Source organism: Nerophis ophidion, linkage group LG02 (assembly GCF_033978795.1).
Source record: "Nerophis ophidion isolate RoL-2023_Sa linkage group LG02, RoL_Noph_v1.0, whole genome shotgun sequence".
Lineage (NCBI taxonomy): Eukaryota > Metazoa > Chordata > Actinopteri > Syngnathiformes > Syngnathidae > Nerophis > Nerophis ophidion.
Genome location: NC_084612.1, coordinates 26,805,061 through 26,831,656, shown reverse-complemented (window position 1 = coordinate 26,831,656; position 26,596 = coordinate 26,805,061). Strand labels below are relative to the sequence as shown.

Genomic DNA, 26,596 nt, shown 5'->3' with positions numbered 1-26,596 from the left:
GGTGACTCAATTTTGTTGTTAGTTTTATTATTCAAAAAGAGCATTAGATATAGTTGCATGAGAGCACAACATGCATTACAAACACATTGTTCTCATTGCAAAATTGTGATTAAAAGTAACTGCAGAAATATGTATTGTCAAATATTCCGCACTCTGGTAGTATTCTTAAACAGTGCTTCTCAAACTTTTTTCACTATGTACCATCTCAGAAAAGACTTATAAAAGTGCTAACGCAAACTGCTATTAATAGCGGGGCCGTGATTTCTACCTTGTGTGCCTGTGTTTACATCATCGAGTGGTCAGCTGTTTCCTTGCTTCCCTGCTCCTTGAATGTTTATTGTAGATCATAAATCATGCATCTCACCTAGACAGAAGAAACCTGAGTAGGTATTCTGACAAGTAGGTACCCTCTGGCAGCCATTTAAGACCCGAAAATGGCCGAAACAACACGAAAAGACACTTCCCCTGCCCCTCCACCCCGTTTCTTTGTGAGAATTATGAAGACTTTTTTTTACCTAAATGGAAATATATGAACATCCAAGCAGTTGATGTCCTAATGACAGCAGACCTTCTACAGTAAGTGATGTTTTATGATGTCTGTTGGCTCTCATAAAGTCTGCAGTGTGTAATAATCAGTGATGAAGAAAAAATAAGGAAATGGTGTGATGAGAGAGTTGTCTGTTTGGTCCAGCTGGCTTGGTCCGCTTTTGTTGGAATATTTAGGGGTAAACACGCCATTTATGTAGAAAATAGCGTGTCTCCACAATCCACATGTGCAGCTTCTTGTCATGCTCCAAGCTCTTATCTCTGCTGGCTCCGATAAATAGCAGTTCATCTTCCGTGCATTTAACTAAAAAAAGATAAGGTTGTGAATCCTCATTTGTCCATAAGTAGTCGTCTTATTGGCTATTACAAACACACTCATGTTTGAATCCGGAAGTATGAACACAACTTGTTGCTGAAAGTCGGACGTGTGCTGCTCTGGGAATGAAAATTTATGTGTGGAAGAAGTCAGTACCGGCATTGATTAAAATAAATTTCAATTTTGGAATTTTGCCTATCGTTCACAATCATTCATTATGATGACGGATGGATTAAAAAAAAATGCATTCTAAATATTAAAGAAACTTAAATAATGGTCAGCTTACAGAGGAGCCAATGGGAGCTCCACTATTTCCCCCATAAAATCCAATAAATAACCATTAAAAAAATGCCAACAATACTCCATTTACATTTTGTGATTTCAATGTTAGTATTAGTGATATTGTTAGTTAGCGATAGCACTTATAAAAGTGCTAACGCAAACAAGCTATTAATAGCGGGGCCGTGATTTCTACCTTGTGTGCCTGTGTTTACATCATCGAGTGGTCAGCTGTTTCCTTGCTTCCCTGCTCCTTGAATGTTTATTGTACATCATAAATCATGCATCTCACCTAGACAGAAGAAACCTGAGTAGGTATTCTGACAAGTAGGTACCCTCTGGCAGCCATTTAAGACCCGAAAATGGCCGAAACAACACGAAAAGACACTTTTCCTGCCCCTCCACCAAGTTCCTTTGTGAGAATTATGAAGACTTTTTTTTACCTAAATGGAAATATATGAACATCCAAGCAGTTGATGTCCTAATGACAGCAGACCTTCTACAGTAAGTGATGTTTTATGATGTCTGTTGGCTCTCATAAAGTCTGCAGTGTGTAATAATCAGTGATGAAGAAAAAATAAGGAAATGGTGTGATGCTTCTTTGAAATTAATGCGCCAGATATACTTAATATGATCAAAATACATGAATATTAAATGTTATTATAAATGTGCTCTTTACTACAAACAAACCCCGTTTCCATATGAGTTGGGAAATTGTGTTAGATGTAAATATAAACGGAATACAATGATTTGCAAATCCCTTTCAATCCATATTCAATTGAATGCACTACAAAGACAAGGTATTTGATGTTCAAACTCATAAACTTTATTTTTTTTTTGCAAATAATTTCATGGCTGCAACACGTGCCAAGGTAGTTGGGAAAAGGCATGTTCACCACTGTGTTACATCACCTTTTCTTTTAACAACACTCAATAAACGTTTGGGAACTGAGGAAACTAATTGTTGAAGCTTTGAAAGTGGAATTTTATGTAGAGCTTGGGTGGTTCAACAGTCCGGGGTCTCCGCAGTCGTATTTAACGCTTCATAATGCGCCACACATTTTCGATGGGAGACAGGTCTGGACTGCAGGCGGGCCAGGAAAGTGCCTGCACTCGTTTTTTACGAAGCCACGCTGTTGTAACACGTGCTGAATGTGGCTTGGCATTGTATTGGTAAAATAAGCAGGGGTGTCCATGAAAAAGACGGCGCTTAGATGGCAGCATATATTATTCCAAAACCTGTATGTACCTTTCAGCATTAATGGTGCCTTCACAGATGTGTAAGTTACCCATGCCTTGGGCCCTAATGCACCCCCATACCATCACAGATGCTGGCTTTTGAACTTTGCATTGATAGCAGTCTAGATGGTTCGCTTCCCCTTTGGTCCGGATGACACGATGTTGAATATTTCCAAAAACAATTTGAAATGTGGACTCGTCAGACCACAGAACACTTTTCTACTTTGCATGAGTCCATCTTAGATGATTTTGGGCCCAGAGAAGCCGGCGGCGTTTCTGGATGTTGTTGAAAAATGTTTTTTGATACAGTGCCGTCTGAGGGATCGAAGGTCACTGTCATTCAATGATGGTTTCCGGCCATGCCGCTTACGTGGAGTGATTTCTCCAGATTCTCTGAAACTTTTGATGATATTATGGACCGTAGATGTTGAAATTTCTTGCAAATGCACTTTCAGAAACGTTGTTCTTAAACTGTTTGACTATTTGCTCACGAGGTTGTGGGCAAAGGGGTGTACCTTGCCCCATCCTTTCTTGTGAAAGACTGAGCATTTTTTGGGAAGCTGTTTTTATACCCAATCATGGCACCCACCTGTTCCCAATCAGCCTGCACACCCATTGATGTTCCAAATAAGTGTTCGATGAGCATTCCTTACATTTATCAGTATTTATTGCCACCTTTCCCAACTTCTTTGTCACGTGTTGATGGCATCAAATTCGAAAGTTAATGATTATTTTTGTAAAAAAAAAAATGTTTATCAGTTTGAACATCAAGTACCGTATTTCCTTGAATAGCCGCCGGGGCGCTAATTAATTTAAAACCTCTTCTCACTCCTGCGCTTATTCAAGGCATGCGGTAAAAGTAAGCAGGTGCTAATAATATTAAAACCTCTTCTCACCCCTGCGCTTACCAATGGCATGCAGCAAAAAATTGAGTGTGATAAAAAAATAAAAATAAATAAACAAATATTTCTTCTGCGGCCGCGGCCCGGTGGCTGGGAACCACTGCTCTACAACATATCATCGCGCCCACCTTTACACCATACTATCTGTGTGCCGGCCGGACACATGCATATCGCTGCTTCTCAGACGAGATTGCAATGCATAATTGGTCAACAGCCATACCTTTTACACTGAAAGTTGTGATATAAACAACTTTAACACGCTTAATAATATGCGCCACACTCTGTGAACCCACACCAAACACATTTCTGGAGAACATTGGCTCTGTAACACATTATAAACGCAACATAAGAATTGCCCAGAATTCCAATGCATCCATGACTCTTGGCTATGTTATACACGCGCCCCCAACCCTGCCCACCTCAACCGACGCACGGAGAGTGGGGGGCGGGGGGGGGGGGTTTGGTGCTAGCGGGGTGTATAATACAGCCAAGAGTCATGGATGCATTGGAATTCTGGGTAATTCCTATGTTGCGTTTAAAATGTGTTACAGAGCCAATGTTCTCCAGAAATGTGTTTGGTGTGGGTTCACAGAGTGTGGCGCATATTAGTAAGAGTGTTAAAGTTGTTTTAAATCACAACCATATGTGTGATCTGTATGGCTGTGGAACAAGACTCCTGGTTTACACATAGTAAAAGCAAAAAAAACCTCCTCCGACATTTTGGAAATGAGGACAGGGGAAACGTCACTTGTGACGTCACGACTTTGACCCGGCGGTAAAAGTAAGCATGTGCTAATAAATTTGGGGAGCGAGTTTGACCCGGCAGTAATTCAAGGTAGGCGCATGTTACATCCCCGGCGGCTATTCAAGGAAATACTGTATGTTGTCTCTGTAACAACTTCAACTGAATATGGGTTGAAAATGATTTGCAAATCATTGTAATTCCGTTTATATTTACATCTAACACAATTTCCCAAAGGGGTTTGTAACATACCGTATATACTTACATCATGTATATAAAACCTCAATGGAGGTGTTTGGATATTTTTTAGGGCATTGTAGGCGGAATTGCGCGGCTGCCGAAGGCTCCATTGTAAGCTTCCATAGAGACCAATTGACACATCTCTCAGAGATATGTGCTTTACCTTTATTTTATCTAGGCATAGCTCATAAACTGACCAGCAAGTGTCTATGCATGGGTCAGAAAACCACTTTAGTCTGACAAGCATGTGAGGTGTACGTAGACAGATTTAAGGGGAAATGTGTGTGTTTTTTTGTAAGGATGGGTGTGGTAGCAAGCAATAGTAGAATGGAGGAGTGCAACGGGCAAGGACAAGCCTAATTAAAGTTTTAGATGGACTGAGGCACAGGAGTGATTGGAGGAGGCTTTCAGTGACTGCCTCAGCTTTCCAAAATGCTCAATAATGAATAGTGGGACAATCGTGGTCTTGGCCAGTTAGCCCAATGCTATCGCTCTAGACCTGGGATGACAAAGTTTTGTCCACCAAGGACCTCATACTGTAAAGTACAGGTGTAAAACTGAAGGTTTGGGGGCCTGATCTGGCTCGCCACATCATTTCATGTGACACGTTACACATATTTTAAACTTTATTAATATTTGATCGTGCAAGAAATATAATATTGTTATATATCGGTTGACAAATTAAAAAAACTATAAAAAAACAACAACTGAAATATGTTTGTCACCTAGCCTTTTGATTTTAAATCAAGATATCCATAATTGAATAATTGAATGCATACTGTAGGGAACTGTGTAATAATATCATGAGCTGATTCTACTTTTATATTCATATAAATTCAGTGTTACAAGCGGCCCTCTGAACGCAACCAAAGCTGTAACATGGCCCTCAGTTCAAACAAGTGGGCACCTCTGCTATATATATACAGTGGGGGCAAAACGTATTTAGTCAGCCTACGATTGTGCAAGTTCTCCCACTTAAAATGATGACAGAGGTCTGTCATTTTAGTCATAGGTACACTTCAACTGTGAAAGACAGAATGTGAAAAAAAATCCAGGAATTCACATTGTAGGAATTTTAAATAATTTATTTGTAAATTATGGTGTAAAATAAGTATTTGGTCACTTCGAACAAGGAAGATCTCTGGCTCTCACAGACCTGTAACTTCTTCTTTAAGAAGCTATTCTGTCCACCACTCGTTACCTGTATTAATGGCACTTGTTTGAACTCGTTATCTGTATAAAATACACCTGTCCACAGCTTCAAACATTCAGACTCCAAACTCCACTATGGCCTAGGCCAAAGAGCTGTCGAAGGACACCAGGAAAATAATTGTAGATCTGCACCAGACTGGGAAGAGTGAATCTACAAAAGGCAAGCAGCTTGGTGTGAAAAAATCAACTGTGGGAGCAATTATCAGAAAATGGAAGACATACAAGACCACTGATAATCTCCCTCGATCTGGGCTCCACGCAAGATCTCATCCCGTGGGGTCAAAATGATCATGAGAACGGTGAGCAAAAATCCCAGAACCACACGGGGGGACCTGGTGAATGACCTGCAGAGAACTGGGACCGAAGTAACAATGGTTACCATCAGTAACGCACTACGCCGACGGGGAATCAAATCCTGCAGTGCCAGACGTGTCCCCCTGGTTAAACTAGTGCATGTCCAGGCCCGCCTGAAGTTTGTCAGAGAGCACATGGATGATACAACCAAGAATTGGGAGAATGTCATGTGGTCAGATGAAACCAAAATATAACTTTGGTATAAATCCAACTCGTCGTGTTTGGAGGAAGAAGAATACTAAGTTGCATCCCTAGAACACCATACCTACTGTGAAACATGGGGGTGGAAACATCATGCTTTAGGGTTGTTTTTCTGCTAAGGGGACATGACGATTGATCCGTGTTAAAGAAAGAATGAATGGGGCCATGTAGCATGAGATTTTGAGCCAAAACCTCCTTCCATCAGTGAGAGCTTTGAATGGTTGACCAAGTATTTCCCACCATAATTTACAAATACATTCTTTAAAATCCCTACAATGTGAATGCCTGGATTTTTTTTCACATTCTGTCTCTCACAGTTGAAGTGTACCTATGATGAAAATTACAGACCTCTTTCATCATTTTAAGTGGGAGAACTTGCACAATCGGTAGCTGACTAAATACTTTTTTGCCCCACTGTATATACACACATACATATGTACATACATATATATAGTATATACGTACATACATACATACATATACATACAAACACATGTATATACATATACAAACATATGTACAACATATAAGCGTATACATAAATACATACATTTGAATATACATACATACATACTGTACATACAAATAAATATATATAGATATACATATATATATACACATACGTACTTACATATATATGTACATACACATACAGTATATACATACATATATTCATATATGTACATATGTATGTATGCATGTATGTATGTATGTGTATATATGTACATATATGCATATGTATACATGTACATATACATACATACATACATACATATGTATATATATATATATATATATATATATATATATATATATATATATATATATATATATATATATATATATACATATATACACACACACAGTGGGGCAAAACAGTATTTAGTCAGCCACCGATTGTGCAAGTTCTCCCACTTAAAATGCTGACAGAGGTCTGTAATTTTTATCATAGGTACACTTCAACTGTGAGAGACAGAATGTGAAAAAAAATCCAGGCATTCACATTGTAGGAATTTTAAAGAATTTATTGATTTTTGTGCTGGAAAACTTCTTTTTACACCCACGTGATAATAGCTTCTAGGGCTGTGAATCTTTGGGTGTCCCACGATTCGATTCAATATCGATTCTTGGGGTCACGATTCGATAATATATCGATTTTTTTCGATTCAAAAACGATATTTTTCCGATTCAAAACGATTCTGTATTCATTCAATACATAGGATTTCAGCAGGATCTACCCCAGTCTGCTGACATGCTAGCAGAGTAGTAGATTTTTGAAAAAAAAAGCTTTTATAATTGTAAAGGACAATGTTTTATCAACTGATTGCAATAATGTAAATTTGTTTTAACTATTAAACGAACCAAAAATATGACTTATTTTATCTTTGTGAAAACATTGGACAAAGTGTGTTGTCAAGCTTATGAGATGCGATGCAACTGTAAGCCACTGTGACACGATTGTTTTTTTTAATTATTTTTATAAATGTCTAATGATAATGTCAGTGAGGGATTTTTAATCACTGCTATGCTGAAATTATAACTAATATTGATACTGTTGTTGATAATATTAATTTTTGTTTCACTACTTTTGGTTTGTTCAGTGTTGTGTTTGTGTCTCCTCTTAATTGCTCTGTTTATTGCAGTTCTGAGGTTTGCTTGGTCAGGTTTGGTTTTGGAATTGGATTGCATTGTTATGGTATTGCTGTGTAGTGGTTTGTTGGACTGATTTAAAAAAAAAAAAAACACTTTTTTTATCTTAAATTAAAAAAAAAAAAAAGAAATCGAATTTTTAATAATGACAATCGATTCTGAATCGCACAACGTAAACGATTCGATTCGTATTCGAATCGATGTTTTCCCACACCCCTAATATATATATATATATATATATATTAAAAAAAAAACATTATGTGTCAGCTTTGCGTTATAGGTGACAAAGCGTATTATTATTATTATATCATTACAGTATTAAAATTCTAGCTTTTTTTCATAACACTTGTCTTCTTGCTCTATTTCCTTACATGTTTACCTTTTTTTGGTTTGATTTTATTCCAACAATGTGTTGCGGGTCAACAAAACATGAATTGCAGGACGCATATGGGTTCAGAGCCACATTTGGACACTCCTGTTCATGACTTCCAAAAGCCCACTTTTTGCTGACTAAGCTAAATATAAAATCAACACGTTTTTCATTAATGAAAACAACAAAACGTCTTGTTCCATTCTCACTGTATAGTCTTTTGATCCCAAGAAAACATTTCTTATAGGTTCTTCCTCAATGTTGGCCTGGTCAGTCAACACCTGACTCAAACCTAAATTTCCCCCCTCCTCTTCTCTCTCCAGGGTGGATGAGGAGGAGGACACAGATTAAGGGGTTTGAGGGCCAGGCCGGATGGCGGACAAGGGGACCGCTTCCACCACAGCTGACATCTGCTAGTTAGCCAGTCTACCTTTTTTGACAAAGCCAAGGCCGTAGAGCACTGACTATACAGGCGTAGAGCCAGGGCATGTTGTGACGACACAGCTGTTCTCAAAAGTTACGCATCCCCCCTTAGTCTTTGTTGTAATTACAAATAAGAAAGTTTGTGTGCTTTATATGATGGAACACTATACAGAAGAAGGGGGTAAGGGCAAGTTGGGTCAAAAAGAAATGGCAAAGAATCTCAAACGACTCTTCTGGTGACTTTGCCTTTTTGGTCTTCTGTCCGGGGGAGCGCTGTGCTTTGCCATATGCCTCAGCAGATGACTCCACCCTCACACTGAGAGACCAGACTGGACGCAGACTTACATACGCAAACTCACACACGCACACGCACACACACACACACACACACACACACACACACACACACACACACACACACACACACACACACACACACACACATACACATACACACGCACACATACACACGCACACACCCTTTTCTGAAAACACACATGCACACGTTAGGATATTTACAAAATAAGAAAAAAAAATGGACAAACCTATTGTATAGGGCTTGATATAATTAAAAGCTAAACAAGTAATCATTGATGCAGAGAGCTCTGCGTGAAGCATGCACTGAACCGGTCTGCTGAAGAAATGATGTGTCGCTGAAGAGGCCACCCGAAGTCCTGAGTCATGCCGGGGCAGAACTGAGCTACCAATTTAAGCAGAGGCCCTTTTGCACAAATAAATACAACTATGTGCCCCTATTATGAGCAGGACAAGGCACATGTGCAAGTGTCCACACGCAAACCAGATGAATGGTTCATAATGGATACATTCAGGTACAACATTTATCAAAGGGAAACAATAATTAAAAAAACAAATTAAAATGTTATCTTTGTAGAGGCAAATTGTTTTACAAGGGGCTTCGTTTTGCATGAATAGACATACCGGCATGTAAAATGTCAATTAATGAATGACAGCGCACTGTACAAGCGGAGCAGGAGTCTGGTTCGCATTGCCGGTAATAAGTCAGACCTGTTCCGCCAGTGGTGCCCTTTGTCACCAGTCTTGTTCATTATCTTTATGGACAGAATTTCTAGGTGCAGTCAGGGTGTGGAGGGTTTCTAGTTTGGTGGCCGGAGGGTCGCAACCCTGCTTTGTGCAGATGATGTGGTCCTGTTGGCTTCATCGGGCTGAGACCTTCAGCGTTCACTGGGGCAGTTTTCAGCCGAGTGTGTAGCTGCTGGGATGAGGATCAGCACCTCCAAATCTGATGCCATGGTTCTTAGTTGGAAAAGCGTGGACTGCACCCCTCGAGTCGAGAGTAAAGTGTTGTCTCAAGTGGAGGAGTTCAAGTATCTCGGGGTCTTGTTCGTGAGTGAGGGAAGAATAGACCGCGAGATTGACAGACAGATTGGTGCGGCGTCTACAGGGATGCAGTCACTTCACTGGTCTGTTGTGGTGAAGAAGGAGTTGAGCTAGAAGACAAAACCTCTCAATTTACAGGTCGGTCTACGTTCCTACTCTCACCTATGGTCATGAACTTTGGGTAATGACCGAAAGGACCAGGTCGTACATACAAGGGGCAGAAATGTGTTTCCTCCAAAGGATGTCTGGGATCACCCTCAAAGATAGAAAGAGGAGCTCGGTCATCAGGGAGGGACTGAGAGTAGATCCGCTGCTCCTTCATGTTGAAAGCAGCCAGTTGAGATGGCTCGGGCATCTACTACGGATGCCTCATGGACGCCTCACTGGCGGGGTGTTTCGGGCATGTCCAGCCGGGAGGACACCTAGGGCCGGCTTGGGACACGTTTTAGGAACTATGCCTCACAGCTAGCTTGGGAACGCCTCGGTATCCCCCGTGTAGAACGAGAGGAGGTGGCTGGGCACAGGTAAGTCTGGGCATCTCTGCTTACACTGCTGCCCCCGCGACGAGGACTCGGATAAGTGGCGGGAAATGACTGGATGGATGGAAGGGCACTTCGTAATTACTTTTTATAGCAAACTTATTCCCAGCCCCTTACTGTTCCATCACTGATAAAAACATAATAGACATGTGGTTACTGTCCTCGGTCGAGTGCAGCATTAATTGGGGCGGCGTAGCTCGGTTGATAGAGTGGCCGTGCCAGCAACTTGAGGTTTGCAGGTTCAATCCCCGCTTCTGCCATCCTAGTCACTGCCGTTGTTTCCTTGGGCAAGACATTTTACCTACCTGTTCCCAGTGCCACCCACACTGGTTTAAAAATGTAACTTAGATATTGGGTTTCATTATGTAAAGTGCTTTGAGTCACTAGAGAAAAGCTCTATATAAATATAATTCACTTCACTACACTTCACTTCTAATGCACTTGTCATGCAAGGCAGACGTACTGGGTTCAATCCAAAAATATGTATTTCAAACAAATAAAAAAGTTTTAAGAATGGCGTGGGAGGGTTCGTCGGGACTCTGAATACAATTCTGCTTAGAGCCCTAATTTTGTCAGGGCTATCCCTTTATCCATCTGTGTTCTTTGCACTTATAATAAAGTTTTTTTTTTTTTACATTTATGCTATTTATGTTTCATACAAAAAGTTTGGTCACCCCTACTCTAATGTCTTACCTGGATGAGATGTGAAGGCACAGTAACTACTGCAACTGCCAGAGATGTCCTCAACAAAGCCCGAAGTCCATAAAGAAAAGTTGTGAGAGCGTGGCTGTTTTTCGGGTTGTCACGACAACACAGGTCATCACCCCACAGAGCCGAACCAAGTGAGTGTAGTCCAATACGTAGGATATTCCGTGGCTTTGCCTAAATCAAAGGATAAAAACAAGGATATCAAATCTAATACTTTAAAGTGTTTCACATCGTTTTTGTAAATCGCTGAAATACATTTAAAATAGTAGAATGACACTTGATAAAACACAGACCTTTTCAGGCCAAACTATTTACATTTTAAAATTGTACACCTTTGAAGACAACCACCTGAAACATTTAAATCAATTTTTATCATTAATAGCCACATATTTACACAGAGAAAATGTTAGGAAATAGCAGGGCTGTCAATTGATTCAGATGAATCCGATTAATCACAGTTTAATCGTAATTATTTATCATTTGTAAATTATCAAGCTAAAACATATTAAACACTATTGTACAATTTTTTTATGACTTAGTTTTGTTTCCTGTTGATTATTATTTTGTCTTATTTATTTCCTCTTAAATTGTATTTTCCATTTCCTGTTTTTAACCATTAGCAGCTGTGCTTTGCATTGATGGCGCAGAAGGGTAAAATTAGAAATCAGCGTTATTCAAATTGAGCTGCAACATTTGATAATCGCTATACATTGCATGCAATTTCTGCTATGCTATGTGTCCTTTCAACCACGTCGACGTTGCCATCAAATCTTTGTTTGAGGTTTCTTGTTGCATCCCTGTGGGTGTTTTCTTCCTTTACACATCATTGTACACATTCCTTTACCAAGCAGAGCTTTCTAGCCAGGCTGCTTGTCTTCTTGTTTTCGTTCATACTTTTATTCTTGTGTTTTGTTGATTCAAGCAAGCTTCCCTTTGGTTGCAACAAATAATCCTTGACTGTACTTGCAAAGATGACATCACATTCTAGGGCAACGCCACATGCGCACAGTGAAATTAACAATTTTTTTTAATAGCATTTTTTGGGCCACATCCCTTTACATAATCTATTTTTCTTACATACATCCCAAACTCCCCCTAAAAACCAATAATGATGGGAAAAAAAACATATACAGTGTTAATACCAAGTTAGTACAGTATACAGTATATGTGAAGGTTAACAGATTGCCGTTTTTAGTTATAGGTGCTGCTGTTTTGAATTGTACTCCCAATTCCGCATATGAGACTGGACAGTCAGCTCAGCAGCACAGACGATCGCAAACGTGAGTGGACACAACTGCCCAATCACAGAGGCCATCTGACACATGCACAATGGACCTGTCAGACAGGCTTCCAATATGGCTGCCACCCAGAAACCCCAGCACATTCTTGGCACTAAAGCCAGGCTCGGCAGCCAAAGGGGGCCTGGGTAAGGCTGGAGTGACTTCCCTTGAAATACCCCACCCTGAAACAAGGGATAAACAGAATCCTTCTCGTATGAGGACAGAGGAAAAATAGCAGTGGGCTATATATCACTGAAAGTGAGAGAATGGAGCAGGCTGTCCACAACTGTGAGAGGGTTTTAACCTTTAGTACAATTGCCTTTTATTTGGACTTTCTTCTGGATGTCTCTTGATTATTGAGGTGAGAGCCAATAGTGATTTACAAAGCCAGGGTTTAAATCTGCTTCACGTTTTTACTCGCTCCTGCTTCCTTGCCTATTGCCATAATCACCTCCACCCCAAACCACATCACTTCCTCTCCAAACGGCATGACCTAAACATCGTTAGAATTGATATCACAGGGATGTAGGAAAAATAAACCTTATTGATTCTGAGTTTTTTTTCACAATTGGTTCTGGAAACCCAAGGTATTTACAAACATCTCAGTAAATGCTGTCTTTTTGTGTGTGAACTTGTCATAATTGGATATACCCTGTCTTTGTTACCGAGCTAGCTCAGGGCACCAATTCAGACTCTAATACGGTGACTGTAGCACGGTAGGGGGTAACTTCGGTAACATGACCATTGCTATGGCGACATCAGGAGGAGAGCTCAAACTTAACTCCTATAGTTTAGTCTATAGAAACATTGGGGAACAGTGCCAGTAAAGTCAAGCCAAGGACAAGAGGCTGACAATATAGGTGAAAATAAGCCTGGAACCATAAACTAATTACCAGCCAGACTCACAGTCCTGCTGCCACTAATGTCCCAGTTGTCTCAAAAGCCCCCCAACACCAATTATGAGGTAAAAATATTTTTTTAAAACATTTAGTAAACTGAATCTAAGTACAAAGAGGTATAACATCTAACTAAAATGAAAACACATATACATTTTTGACCCTCTATATTTTATTACCACATTACACACTACGGATTGTATAGTAGCACACAAGCTGAAAACAAATTTTGCTGGACAATATATTGTACTACATATCATTATCACTAAACAATATTATTTTAAGCTTTGAGATTAAACTAAGGACTAACGTTGCCATAGTATAGAAAAATAATGATGCATGTAACCCTTTTAAATGCAATAAACTTGTATTTTTCAATAGCATAAATATTTTTAATTGAAAGGTCAGAACTTTTGATTACCCTCAATAAGTAATTAAATAATGAAAATTAAATTGACTGTCAATCTCTTTCAGCAAAAAGAGCACTTCAATAAATACTAAAAATATTCAAGTGCAGTGTGTTTTCCCAGTTGGAAAAATTGTGTCATTGCTCTCCAACAAAATATCTCATCTTATCACTCGGTTTGAAACATTTGGCTTGGCAATTGTCTGTTTTCCTCCAAATTGTGTTACCTTGCGGTGCTTCTAACAAGCGAGTTGCAACAAGCGAGTTGCGACAAGCAAGGTCTGTCGCTGTCGTAAGCTATCAGTCCCACCCGTACTCAAAAAGACAAAAATTGTGGATGACTGACAAGACGATTCACTCCCTTCATTTAGTTCTGTTATTGAAAAAACATTCTCAGCTGCTGAGAGGAATGGCCAGAGTGAACCCTCTGGAACCCTGTTTTAAAGCAACAGACGACGAAAACCAACACACACAGACAGAGCAATGTGAACAAAAATTGACTTTGATTAATTTACTTTTTTATCGGCTCAGATATGGGAGTACAATCAACTGATATCACAGTAATTGCACACTTGCCATACAGCTTTGCAGGTTGCGCTATATTCCCCAAAAATTTACTAAAACATTTAAAAGTACAGATCTTTTGTTTGCAGATTTGAGAAGTGACTTTTAAAATATTAGTCACTGTCTATTGTTAAATATTTCATTTCTGACACTTACCATGGGTTCTGCAACTTGGAAGCCTTCCCTGTTTATGACCTCCTCAATGGACTTCAGCAAGGCAGAGTAGGAGTGAAGCATGAGACTAGGAGGACAGTGTGGACAAGAAAGTATACATAATGGAGGAAATGAACCAAAGAAACACAGTAAAAAGTGGTACTTTGAATGTGGGAGCTTTTGTTAATTGACACCATCTTGATAAAACTGGGCCAAGCCTATCAGTGCAGTGGCCTAATCCGCTATGATTGCAGCATGCTCCTGACTGTGCTTTTTTGGAGCCACTGAAGCAGACAGACGATCCATATCAAGAGATCCAATTAATTTATTTGCTTGATTAAATTACAACATGACTGGTTCTCTGTCAGCTCCCCCGAGGTTCTGATCGTGCCTAGACACACAGACAAAACAGACGGATGAGACGTGCATATGCTGATATCTAAAACTAACAGGGGACAGCATTTTGGCGTTTAGTCAGGAGTAGCATCTGCACCACTGAAAAAGCACATGAACTACCATGGACTGAACTCACTTTCTGCCTATTGGATGGCCAATGGGAATGTTAACCCCGTCTTTTTACACAAGAGCCTCCACTTAAGAACGCCCTGCCATTTTAATGACCACTGTTCACAGTGGAGTCACAGTGGGCTGCAGTGTCAGTTATCAATTTGACCCGCAGGCTGATACACATAGATGGGTCGCACACCAATAGACCCGCATTAGGAACACTAATACACACTTGTGTCGATTACACTTGTGCCAAGTATATCTATGTACTCCATTTCATTTATTCATTGCAACAATGGTTCCTCATGACCCCGCTGGGGCTAATGATAGAGCTGGTTTTAGTGAAAGAGGGACACCTACTCTCACAGGCCTCTCTGCCCCATGCCCCTGCTCAGAGGTAGGGGGTTAGGAGGACGGCTTGACAAGCCCTTGAGTGAAAGGTTGCCTCTGCTTGGCAGCCATTGTGTAGGACGTCATTGTATGTCAGACGCCCCTACTGAGCACTCCTCATTCAGGTACCAATAAGGTCTATAGGTGGTTAGCTACAGGGGCTAGCACATTGGCTAATTAGGATCATACGAAGGGAAGCTTCTTTATCTCAATGTTCCTCTTTCATTGAGGGAAATGAAGTGGGGGTGGGAGAAGGGGGATGCTTAGTCTTAAACAACAGGATCTGTATCACCTAGAGAGCAATTGGTGCCAATTATGCCTTCAAGTGAAATGGAGCAATTTAACAGCTAGGGTAGCAACATGGGGCTGTGGACACGTGCAAAGGGGAGAAGCCTGCTAAGAGTTAGTCTGGTACGTGTGTGTGTGTGTGTGTGTGTGTGTGTGTGTGTGTGTATGTGTGTGTGTGTGTGTGTGTGTGTGTGTGTGTGTGTGTGATGTGCTGAGTGTTTGTGTGGGTCAATGTATGTGTGTCAGTTATGGGGCGGAGCTGTGGGCACAATGGTGCTGTGCAGGTGTAGCTTCCTGCTGTTTAAATATCTCGAAGATCAAATCTACTAAAATGCCCCAAAGACAACACGTAACTATTGAGAATATTTTGCAGTTATAATATCAATGTATAGTGCAATTCTGTAACTACGGAGTGTATGGATCAACTGGGTGACCACAACATTTAATGTATTTGCACTGGTGCTCTGTTTAACAGTGTTTGCTGAAATAAAGAGGGCTTTTATAAAGCCTAACCCCGTCCTCTGTACTCCAGATTGCTGTATTTACCCAGAGAGTGAGTGTGCCTCTTCGTGTGCCCTTGTGTGCTCAGCAGCACTCTCTAAGTAAAGAGTCTGCATGACCTCTGAACCCTAAGTACACTCAACGCGGGCGAAATCAAACAGTCGCTGAGTAAACACGACCCTTATTTGAATAGGCATACACAACTTCTCCAAGAGGCTGAACCTTTTAGGCCAATGGCAAAGCTACTTAAACCAGATTTATATTCATTTCTATCAGCTGCTAAAAAGGCATTAATACAAAGCAAATTAGTGTGTGGAAATCATTTTGCTTTGGTACACAATAATCTTTAAATCTAAACAACGTTTTTGGCCTGCTGGTAAAAAACCTTATTACTTTAGTCTGCTGACATTATTAATTTGGTCATTCTCTGCAAACAATGCCATGCTTGCTTACTAATGCTCTGTGGCTATGTCTGAGTGGGGTAAATGCATTTTGTCGACAGTATTGTGCTAGTGTTCTCAGGCCGGTGTCTCATTGGTTTGTAAGTGTTCTTTGTAGGATGTCGTGTTGTTTTACCTGTGTGTGGCTGTTGACTGGCTCGGATGTTCTGCGAGGTAAAAGTGGTGGCACTTGGCTGCCTGGCGGATTTCTGGCTCCATTGTCTTGGAAACATCATAGTAGTGGCCGAACCGAGATGAGGATGCGAGGGCACTCTGAGGAGGTAACGTGCTTTTATAAATAGGAGTACTATTATTTTCATACATGTAGAAAACATTTGATAGTACAAAAAGTACTGTATTTTTTGGACCATAGGTCGCCCTGGATCATTAGGCGCACTGACGATGAGGGGGTCTATTCAGGTCTATATTCATACAAAAGGCGAATTAAAAGGGGTCATATTGTGATTTTTTTTTTCTACATTTAAAACACTTCCTTGTGGTCTACATAACATGTAATGGTGGTTCTTCGGTAAACATTTTACATAGTTAATGTTTTACAGACCGTTTTCAAGTCCCTTTCTCATCATCTCTTTAGGATTTTAATTTTGTGGGCTGTCTTATTTACATGGCTCCACTTTGACAGCGTCTTCTCCTCATCATCTTTGTTGTACCAGTAGTTTTTAGCGGATATAAGTTACAACTGTACGCTACTTTGTAATAGAAATGGCAAGAGCGGGGGATGAATGCCCTACAACAAGAGGATGGAGAAAAAGTGTGAGTTTATTGACTACGTCATCGGCGTGGACTACAATGGCAGACACGTGCAAAAGTATGTGATTATTGCAGATCTCAAATACACATCGGCAGGAAGCAATAGGTAAGACAAGTTGGTTTTGCATAATACTGCGCAACAAAACGCCAGATAATATGTCTTCCAATAGGTGCCATTTTGGAGTCTTTCCATTATAACACCCGTTTGTTGAAACACAGTACGCCAGACTAGTAGCCGTAATGTGCCGACAATCCATGAAGCGAATGATTGATTGATTGAAACTTTTATTAGTAGATTGCACAGTACAGTACATATTCCGTACAATTGACCACTGAATAGTAACACCCGAATAAGTTTTTCAACCATCAGCGTTCTTGTTCTGTAACCCTGTACACTGTTTTTTTGTAATCTTGAACAGGTTTGTGCTAAAAACAAAGTTTCGTTGTACTTGTGCAATGACAATATAGACCTATCCTATCCTATCCTATCCTATCCTATCTTTGTTTAAGTCGGGGTCCACGTAAATCAAATTCATGGTGATGCGGCTTTGTAGTTTACCAAAGTCATACTAAAACATTTTGACATACTTTTGAGAGACGTTTGTAATGTTCTATATTCGAAATAAAACATCAAAGTTGTGGGCTTGCCTTATAAGTCTAATTTATTGACTAGGCATCAACTTGCAATCCACATATATATCTTATGTGTGACTGCCATCTAATGGTCACACTTATCATTATACCATGTACTAAATACAATGGCTTCAAAGTTGGTAAGCAAAACCAGAATTAATGTCTTTGCAGGCGGCACACAGAGTTACATGGTGCAATGTCCATTTTTAAGAAAATTTAAGAATTTAAAGTGTGCCTTATAGTCCGAAACATACGGTAGTTTATCATAGTTGCTATCTTCTGCAGTTGCAAAAGCTTTCCAATACACAAACACGTACAAAAAAGATTGTAATTGCTCTGGTGAAACTCTTCTACTTCCTATGGAAACGGAGGTTCATTAATTCAGCATTTCAAAGAGGGATCAAGCGCAACAATCCCCATTTATCAGTACCGAGCCAAACCTTCTTTCAACTGTTTTTTTTTACCGATATCGAAGGAGAGAACAATCATATTTGTTTATGTCAAATGTTATTTGAGGTTGCTCAACAACACTATTGTAATGCAATTGCATTGTTTATGGGTCATTCCTTGACATTCCCACATCAGAGAAGTTAAACAACCACTACGATCACAGTCTTAATCATTTCTTCACATAAATGTCCACTTCTGGCTGTGAAAGAAAACATGTCGGGGACGCAGGGGAAGGCGGATGTTTTCCTGCAGCTGAAAGAGAGAGTTTGAGCTCCTCTCTCTGAGTGAAACTAGGGATTCCATTGTTAGAGGCAACCTTAATCTACTCCTAATCTGGATTAGGGCCCCCGGTGTGTCCTTCTCCTAGCGGGACGATGGGGTCAGCAGGGTAGGGGGGGTCAGGGGCTCATCTTCTTTTTGTGAGCTGGGCAACCCGCTTAGCGTTCTAACCCCGCCCTGACGGCCTCACCTTTGATCTGATGTCTTCATTGGTAGAGAGACACAGTAGGCAATGCCGGGAGAGCTGTGTGTAAGGGGAAAGTAAGCGTTGACTCTGTGGGTGAATTTGGGATGCAAATCCGGTGCTGGGGCTTACCAGTGGTTTGTAAAGACGATTTTACAGGGGTAGGGGAAGAGGTGAAGAAAGGACACAGAAATAAAGAAGTTTCCAGGGCGAGAGAAAGAAGGAGAGGATCCCCTGGGACACACTGTGTGCTGTTAATCCACATAGCGATATGGATTATAGACCAAAAGGACGTAGAGCGCAGAGAAGTAGAAGGGGAGGGTCACTCGACTCAAAGCGGAAGAAAGAGTGTAGAGCTGCCGACCCTAGCAGGGGGAAAGGCAGGGATTTGGGAGAAGACAGAGGCGCAGGTCTGGGTCGTAGGGTTGAGCGAGCAGACATGTCAATGCACAGCCTGCAAAGTACCCTTGTTTCCCAGGCTAAGCAGGGGTTCAGGCGTGCGTATATGAGGGTTGGAGACTAGTGAAAAGCCTACCTATTGCCAGGCTAAGTGTGAGTAATCTGGTACAGCTCTGAAAAGAAAGGCTGAGGCCTCATTCACTTTACAAAGAAATTTAGAAGGCTGATGGATTTAGTGGTGGAGACAATTGCAAAATCACTATGACCAAAGAGTCAATGCATTTTTTCTCATAAAATCATAAATACAATTTCACCTTGGACAATAACAGAAAGTTTGCAGCTGCAATAAAATAGACAAACAAGAGGGCACCTGATTACCTGCACTTTTGGGAGATTCTGATAACGCCACGCAATCTTCATGGCATCTAAACTATCTTGAGGGTCACATGATAGTCTTGGTTGTTCTACTGGTTTATACATGGCAACATCATCCAAGATAGGATCAGGAAGTTCCTGCACACAAAGAGTAAGTGTATTTAATCATTTTGAAACATCCTTGATTCACATCCAACAAATATATTTTACTCAGTTACGGTTTGTCTATTTATGTAGAACTACTAACCTTTCGTTATTTTATGTTTAGATCATTAACAAATACTGTCTAATTGATAGGATAAAATGTATACAGTGGGTAAGGGAATAAGTTTCACTCTTACTTTGTTTAATTGCAGCCATTTATTAAAGTAAAAAAAGTTAATTTAATTTCCCATTCCTGGACACTCAGCACCCAATCTTGACGGATGAAAACAGAAATGTAGCATTTTTTGCAAATTTATAAAAAAATGGAATACTTAAAAATCCCATGTACATAAGTATTCAGACTCTTTAAACAATAATTTGATGCAGCTTTCCCCACCGCCAGTTAGCGTAGCGCAGTGGTTCTCAACCTTTTTTCAGTGATGTACCCCCTGTGAATATTTTTTTAAATTCAAGTACCCCCTAATAAGAGCAAAGTATTTTTGGTTGAAAAAATGAGACAAAGAAGTACAAACCATGTTTCCATATGAGTTGGGAAATTGTGTTAGATGTAAATATAAACGGAATAAAATGATTTGCAAATCATTTTCAACCCATATTCAATTGAATATGCACACCCGTGGGATGTTCCTAATAAGTGTTTGATGAGCATTCCTCAACTTTATCAGTATGTATTGCCACCTCTCCCAACTTCTTTGTCACGTGTTGGTGGCATCAAATTGTAAAGTTAATGATTATTTGCAAAAAAAAAAAAGGTTTATCAGTTTTAACATCAAATATGTTGTCTTTCTAGTATATTCAACTGAATATGGGTTGAAAATAATAATAATAATAATAATAATAACTTACATTTATAACGCGCTTTTCTAGACACTCAAAGCGCTCACAGAGAAGTGGGACTGAACATTCATTCACACCTGGTGGTGGTAAGCTACATCAGTAGCCACGGCTGCCCTGGGGTAGACTGACAGAAATAAAATGATTTGCAAATCATTGTATTCCGTTTATATTTACATCAAACACAATTTTTCAACTTATATGGAAACGGGGTTTGTAAATAAAACAGAAAACACTATCTTTACATTCGTATTGCACAACAAGCAAAAGATGACAGTTATCACAGAAGTGCGTTATAAAGTCTTGGGTAGAAAAGACTTGTGATAGCGCTCCTTCTTGCACTGTGGATGTTACAGTCAAATGCAGACGGAGCTACTAAGGGCCTCCACAGTGTCGGCCACCTCCTCAATGCTGTCTAGTGGGCAGCCTACGACTGAGTCGGCTCTCTTAATCAGTTTATTAAAGGCCTACTGAAACTTACTACTACTGACCACACAGTCTGACAGTTTATATATCAATGATGAAATCTTAACATTGCAACACATGCCAATACAGCCTTTTTAGTTTACTGAATTGCAATTTTAAATTTCGCGCGAAGTATCCTGTTGAAAACGTCGGTATGATGACGCGTATGATGACGTGTGCGCGTGACGTCTCGAAATGTAGCGGACATTTTTTTCCAGCCCGATCCAAGCTATAAGTAGTCTGCTTTAATCGCATAATTACACAGTATTCTGGACATATGTATTGCTGAATATTTTGCAATTTGTTCAAATAATAATGGAGGAGTCAAAGAAGAAAGATTAGGTGGGAAGCGGTGTATTGCAGCTGCCTATAGCTACACAAACACAGCCGGTGTTTCCATGTTTACATTCCCGAAGGTGAACTTTTGCTATGGAACAGAGCAGTCAAGCAAACATGGTTCCCGACCACATGTCAACCGGCAGGTTTCGGTGAGAAAATTGTGCTAATAAGTCGGCTCTCACCGTAGACATGAGCGGAGCTTGCGTCCTCCTGCAGCTGCAGACTCTCTTACCTCCTCCCAACGGAGACACTGGCAGTCAACACACCTGTGGCCACACCGCTCCGTCCTTTAGGTACCATATAATCTCACTAAAACACTAGTAACACAATAAGCAGATAAGGGATTTTCTATAATTATCCCAGTAAATGTGTCTAATGACATCTGAATCGCTCTCACTACACTCGCCTTTTTTTAAATGTATTTATATATTTTTTCTCTAGTCCTTCACTCTCACTATCCTCATCCCTGAATCTTTCATCCTCGCTCAAATTAATGGGAAAATTGTCGATTTCTCAGTCCGAATCGCTCTCGTTGCTGGTGGCTATGATTGTAAACAATGTGAGGATGTGAGGAGCTCCACAACCCGTGACGTCACACGCACATTGTCTGCTACTTCCGGTACAGGCAACACTTTTTTATTAGCGACAAAAGGTGCAAACTTTATCGTCGATGTTCTCTACTAAATCCTTTCAGCAAAAATATGGCAATATCGCGAAATGTCAAGTATGGCACATAGAATGGACCTGCTATCCCCGTTTAAATAAGAAAATCTCATTTCAGTAGGGCTTTAAGTCTCTTACTATTTCTGACTGTGCTGTCCCCACCCCAGCAAACGATGGCATAGAACACTGCAGAAGCTACCACAGTGTCATAAGGAGTGCATAGTGACCCACACACCCTGAAGGAACAGACTGTCCTGGAGTGGTGAAGGTAACTTAAACCCTTCTTGTACAAAGTGTTTGAATTGTGAGTACCGTCCGGTTTATCATAGAGGTAAACACACAATTATTTAAATGAATTCCACTATTTCTATGTCTGATCCCTGGATGTTCACCGGTGTGGGTGGTGGAGCTGGAAGTCAATCACAAGCTATTTTGTCCTACTGGTGTTCAAGTGCAGGTGATTACGTGAACATTTGTCGACCAAGCCTGTAATGACTTCTCGGTATTCCTGCTTGCTCCTCTCAGACACACATCCCACCACTGCAGAGTCATCCGAGCCCTTCTGCAGATGGCTGCGGTTGGAGTCGAGCCTGAAGTCTGAGGTATAGTGTGAACAGTTAAGGCGAGAGCAGTTTCCCTTGTGGAGCCTATGTGCCGCAAACCAGTACATTTGAAGAAAAGTCATACAGCTGTTATTAGACAAATCAGTCAGCATTACATATTAAATATATATTACAGTTGTCAAAGTTAACACAATAATAGCACGTTAAATGAAAGTTCCTTTAACCATTTTATCTTCGATCGCTGTGAGTCTACATTACTAGAGCGAACGCCTGCTGGCGCACTTTGCCACTTACAGAGATGGAGCTGCACGCTCGTGTTGACATTACAGCTGAGCGCATTGATAACATAAAATGTAGATTGTTAGCTGCTTTAGTATGATTGAATAAAAGCTCAGCAGAAAAATAGACGGTAGACAGTAAGTCGAGAGTGACTTTTAAATCTGAGTCTTTCATCAAAACATGCCAAAACACCTCCTCTACTACCAATCACACACTTCCGTTTTAACAATAACAGCGCTACGCAACACATCCGATCTAACACTTAACAAAACAAAACATTTCTTACATTATGATCATGCTTGTCAAAGCTGTTTTGTAATGTAATCTGTGATATTTCTATCGAAATAAATGTTTTATGGCAGATAAAGATAAAGTGTATCTTCTTTAAAACCTGTTCTGATTGATAGTCCTCAATTACATATTGTTCAAGCAGAATATTACATTTTGTTAATAAATATAGAAAAATAAAACAAACAGAGATATGAATACCTTTAACATGTATAACATGTAATGTACAGAATATCAGAAGCGTTTATTCAAGTAGAAATATAACAGACTATAAAACCAAAAACCAGTGAAGTTGGCACGCTGTGTAATTCTTTAATATAACCAAAATACAATGATTTGAACATCCTTTTTAACTTAAACTCAATTGAAAACACTGCAAAAACAAGATATTTTATGTACAAACTGAGAAACTTATTTTTTTTTGTAAATAATCATTAATTTAGAATTTAATGGCAGCAACACATTGCAAAAAAGTTGGCACAGGGGCATTGTTACCACTGTGTTACATGGCCTTTCCTTTTATTGCTTTGCTGCAATAAGCAGGGGCGTCCATGATAACGTTGCTTGTATGGCAATATATGTTGCTCCAAAACTTGTATGTATCGCTCAGCATGAATGGTGCCTTTACAGATGTGTAAGTTACCCATGCATTGGTCACTAATACCATCAAAGATGCTGGCTTTTGAAGTCTTCACCAATAACAATCCAAATTGTTCTTTTCCTCTTTGTTCCGGAGGACACGACGTCCACAATTTCCAAAAACAATTTGAAATGTGGACTCGCCAGACTACAGAACACTTTTCCCCTTTGCATCAGTCCATCATAGATGAGCTCAGGCCCAGCGAAGCAGGTGGCATTTCTGGGTGTTGTTGAATAATGGCTTTTGTTTTGCATGGTATAGTTTTAACTTGCACTTACATATGTAGCGACAAACTGTAGTTACTGACAGTGATTTACTGAAGTGTTCCTGAACCCACGTGGTGATATCCTTTACACACTGATGTCGGTTTTTGATGCAGTACTGCCTGAAGGGTTCAAGGTCACGGGCATTCAATGTTACCGGCAGTGATTTCTCCAGATTCTCTGAACCTTTTGATGATATTACAGACCTTAGATGGTGAAATACCTAAATTCCTTGCAATAGCTCTTTGAGAAATTTTGTTCTTAAACTGTTTGACAATTTGCTCACACATTTGTTCAGAAAGTGGTGACACTCGCCCCATCCTCATTTATGAATGACTGAACATTTCATGGAAGCTGCTTTTATACCCAATCATGGCACCCACCTGTTACCAATTAGCCTGTTTACCTGTGGGATGTTCCAAATAAGTGTTTGACGAGCATTCCTCAACTTTCTCAGTCTTTGCAACTTGACCCATCTTATTTAAAACTGTTTTGCAGGCATGAAAATCCAAATGAGCTAATATTTACAAAAAAAAACAAAACAAAGATTTCCAGTTCCAACGTTAAGTATCTATTCAATTGAATATAGGTTGAAAAGGATTTGCAAATCATTGTATTCTGTTTTTATTTACGATTTACACAAAAAGCCAACTTCACTGGTTTTGGGGTTTGTACATTACCAAACATTATTGACAATCATACCATGAGCATACCAATCCACATTTTGTGTTAATAATTTGTCAAAACTGGTGTCTACACATGGAACTATAGTTCCTCTTTTGAATGCATGTGCTCCTAAAACAGGAATAAAAATGCTATATTCTTACAAAAAAAATTATCTGGCAAAACACCAACGCACTGCTGTATTTGTTTATGTACTATTTGTGTTGAGCTGTTTAAAAAGCATAACTTTTAAAATAACATTTCATTAAAGCAAACTAATAGTCAAGTCATTATAATAAAGACTTGAAAATTATCCATGTAGGGTAAACTTATTAATGATGCAAAATTATATTTGTCTTATAATATATATTTGTTGAATACTTATGAGATAACTATGAACAAACTACGATTAACTGCAGCTAAATATTTTAATAATTTGACATCGATATATATATATATGTATACATACATACATACATATATATATATATTTATATATACACAGTCGTGGTCAAATGTCTACACACACACGTGTAAAGAACATAATGTCATGCTTGTCTTGAGTTTCCAATAATTTCTACAACTCTTACCATTTTGTGATAGAGTGATTGGAGCACATTCTTGTTGGTCACAAAAATATTCATGAAGTATTATGAGTCTACTGAAAATGTGACCAAATCTGCTGGGTCAAAAGTATACATACAGCAATGTTAATATTTGGTGACATGTCCCTTGGTAAGTTTCAATGCTATAAAGCGCTTTTGGTAGCCATCCACAAGCTTCTGGCAAGCTCCTGGTAACATTTTTGACCACTCCTCTTGACAAAATTGGTGCATTTTAGCTACATTTGTTGGTTTTCTGACATGGACTTGATTCTTCAGCATTGTCCACACGTTTAAGCTAGGACTTTGGGAAGGCCATTCTAAAACCTTTATTTTAGCCTGATTTAGCCATTCCTTTACCACTTTTGACGTGTGTTTAAGGTCAACACCCAACTGCGCCCAATACACAACCTCCGGGCTGTTGGTTTTAGGTTGTCCTGACCACAGAACTTTCCTCCAGAAGGTCTTATCTTTGTCCATGTGATGTCCGATGAATCAAAAATGTAGCTGTTTGCCCCAACACCCAGCAATATGTTTGGAGGAGAAAAGGTGAGGCCTTTAATCATGGGAACACCATTCCTACCGTCAAGCATGGTGGTGGTAGCATTATGCTCAAGGCCTGTTTTGCTGCCAACGGAACTGGTGCTTTATAGAGTAAATGGGACAATGACAAAGGAGGATTACCTCCATATTCTTCAGGATAACCCAAAATCATCTGCCCGGAGGTTGGGTCTTGGGTGTTCCAACAGGACAATGACCCCAAAATCACATCAAAAGCTAGCACTGAGCGCTGGGACGGAGAGGCTTCGCGGTGTCTCGACTGGGTGAGCAGGTGTCGGACACCTCAGTCACCTTGGAAGTATCCTCGCTCATCCATGCGGACTGGACATTGGCCGAGAGTGGAGTCGGCTGTCTTGGTTGCTTTGGGTCTGCTTCTGTCTCTGGCCATGCTCACTCCTCCCCAGCGGACAATGGCGTGAAACACCGCAGAGGCCACCACAGTGTATATTTTTATTTTACTTTTTATTCATAGCTGTATGTAGAAGTGTCTGGTTGTATCTGCTGCTTTAATGTCTTTAATGTCCTCTGTATTCTTTGATGTTTCCCTCTTACACACATGTAAGAGGGATGTGTACTATGGCTATGAGTTGTTGTTTTTTTTTTTTTGTTTTTTTTTCCCTTGGCCTCAGTCTGCACCCCCACTCCAGGGCCCAGGCTAAGACCGATTTTTATTTT

The 26,596-nt window shown here is 40.0% G+C and overlaps 1 protein-coding gene and 2 long non-coding RNA genes across 4 annotated transcripts in view; 1 reads left to right on the top strand and 2 right to left on the bottom strand.

Moving 5' to 3' along the window:
• The window catches only part of elp4 (elongator acetyltransferase complex subunit 4), a 159,475-nt gene that overhangs the window by 101,232 nt on the left and 31,647 nt on the right, over nucleotides 1–26,596 (bottom strand). For both annotated transcript variants that reach the window (XM_061880366.1, XM_061880357.1), the window contains exons 4-7: nucleotides 19,600–19,734; nucleotides 16,642–16,778; nucleotides 14,383–14,467; nucleotides 11,066–11,254 (exon numbers count right to left, since the gene is read on the bottom strand). In XM_061880366.1, the coding sequence (XP_061736350.1) occupies nucleotides 11,066–11,254; nucleotides 14,383–14,467; nucleotides 16,642–16,778; nucleotides 19,600–19,734 (546 nt within the window). The remainder of the gene's footprint in view (nucleotides 1–11,065; nucleotides 11,255–14,382; nucleotides 14,468–16,641; nucleotides 16,779–19,599; nucleotides 19,735–26,596) is intronic.
• Nucleotides 1–26,596, top strand: part of LOC133538698 (uncharacterized) — a 28,923-nt gene that overhangs the window by 691 nt on the left and 1,636 nt on the right. The window contains exons 2-3 of the long non-coding RNA XR_009803085.1: nucleotides 22,230–22,330; nucleotides 22,588–22,664. This is a non-coding gene — a long non-coding RNA (uncharacterized LOC133538698). The remainder of the gene's footprint in view (nucleotides 1–22,229; nucleotides 22,331–22,587; nucleotides 22,665–26,596) is intronic.
• LOC133569875 (uncharacterized) lies at nucleotides 5,335–6,316 on the bottom strand. The gene is made up of 2 exons (XR_009809960.1): nucleotides 5,699–6,316; nucleotides 5,335–5,627 (listed from the first exon to the last, which is right to left on the bottom strand). It is a non-coding gene; the product is annotated as an uncharacterized LOC133569875 (long non-coding RNA).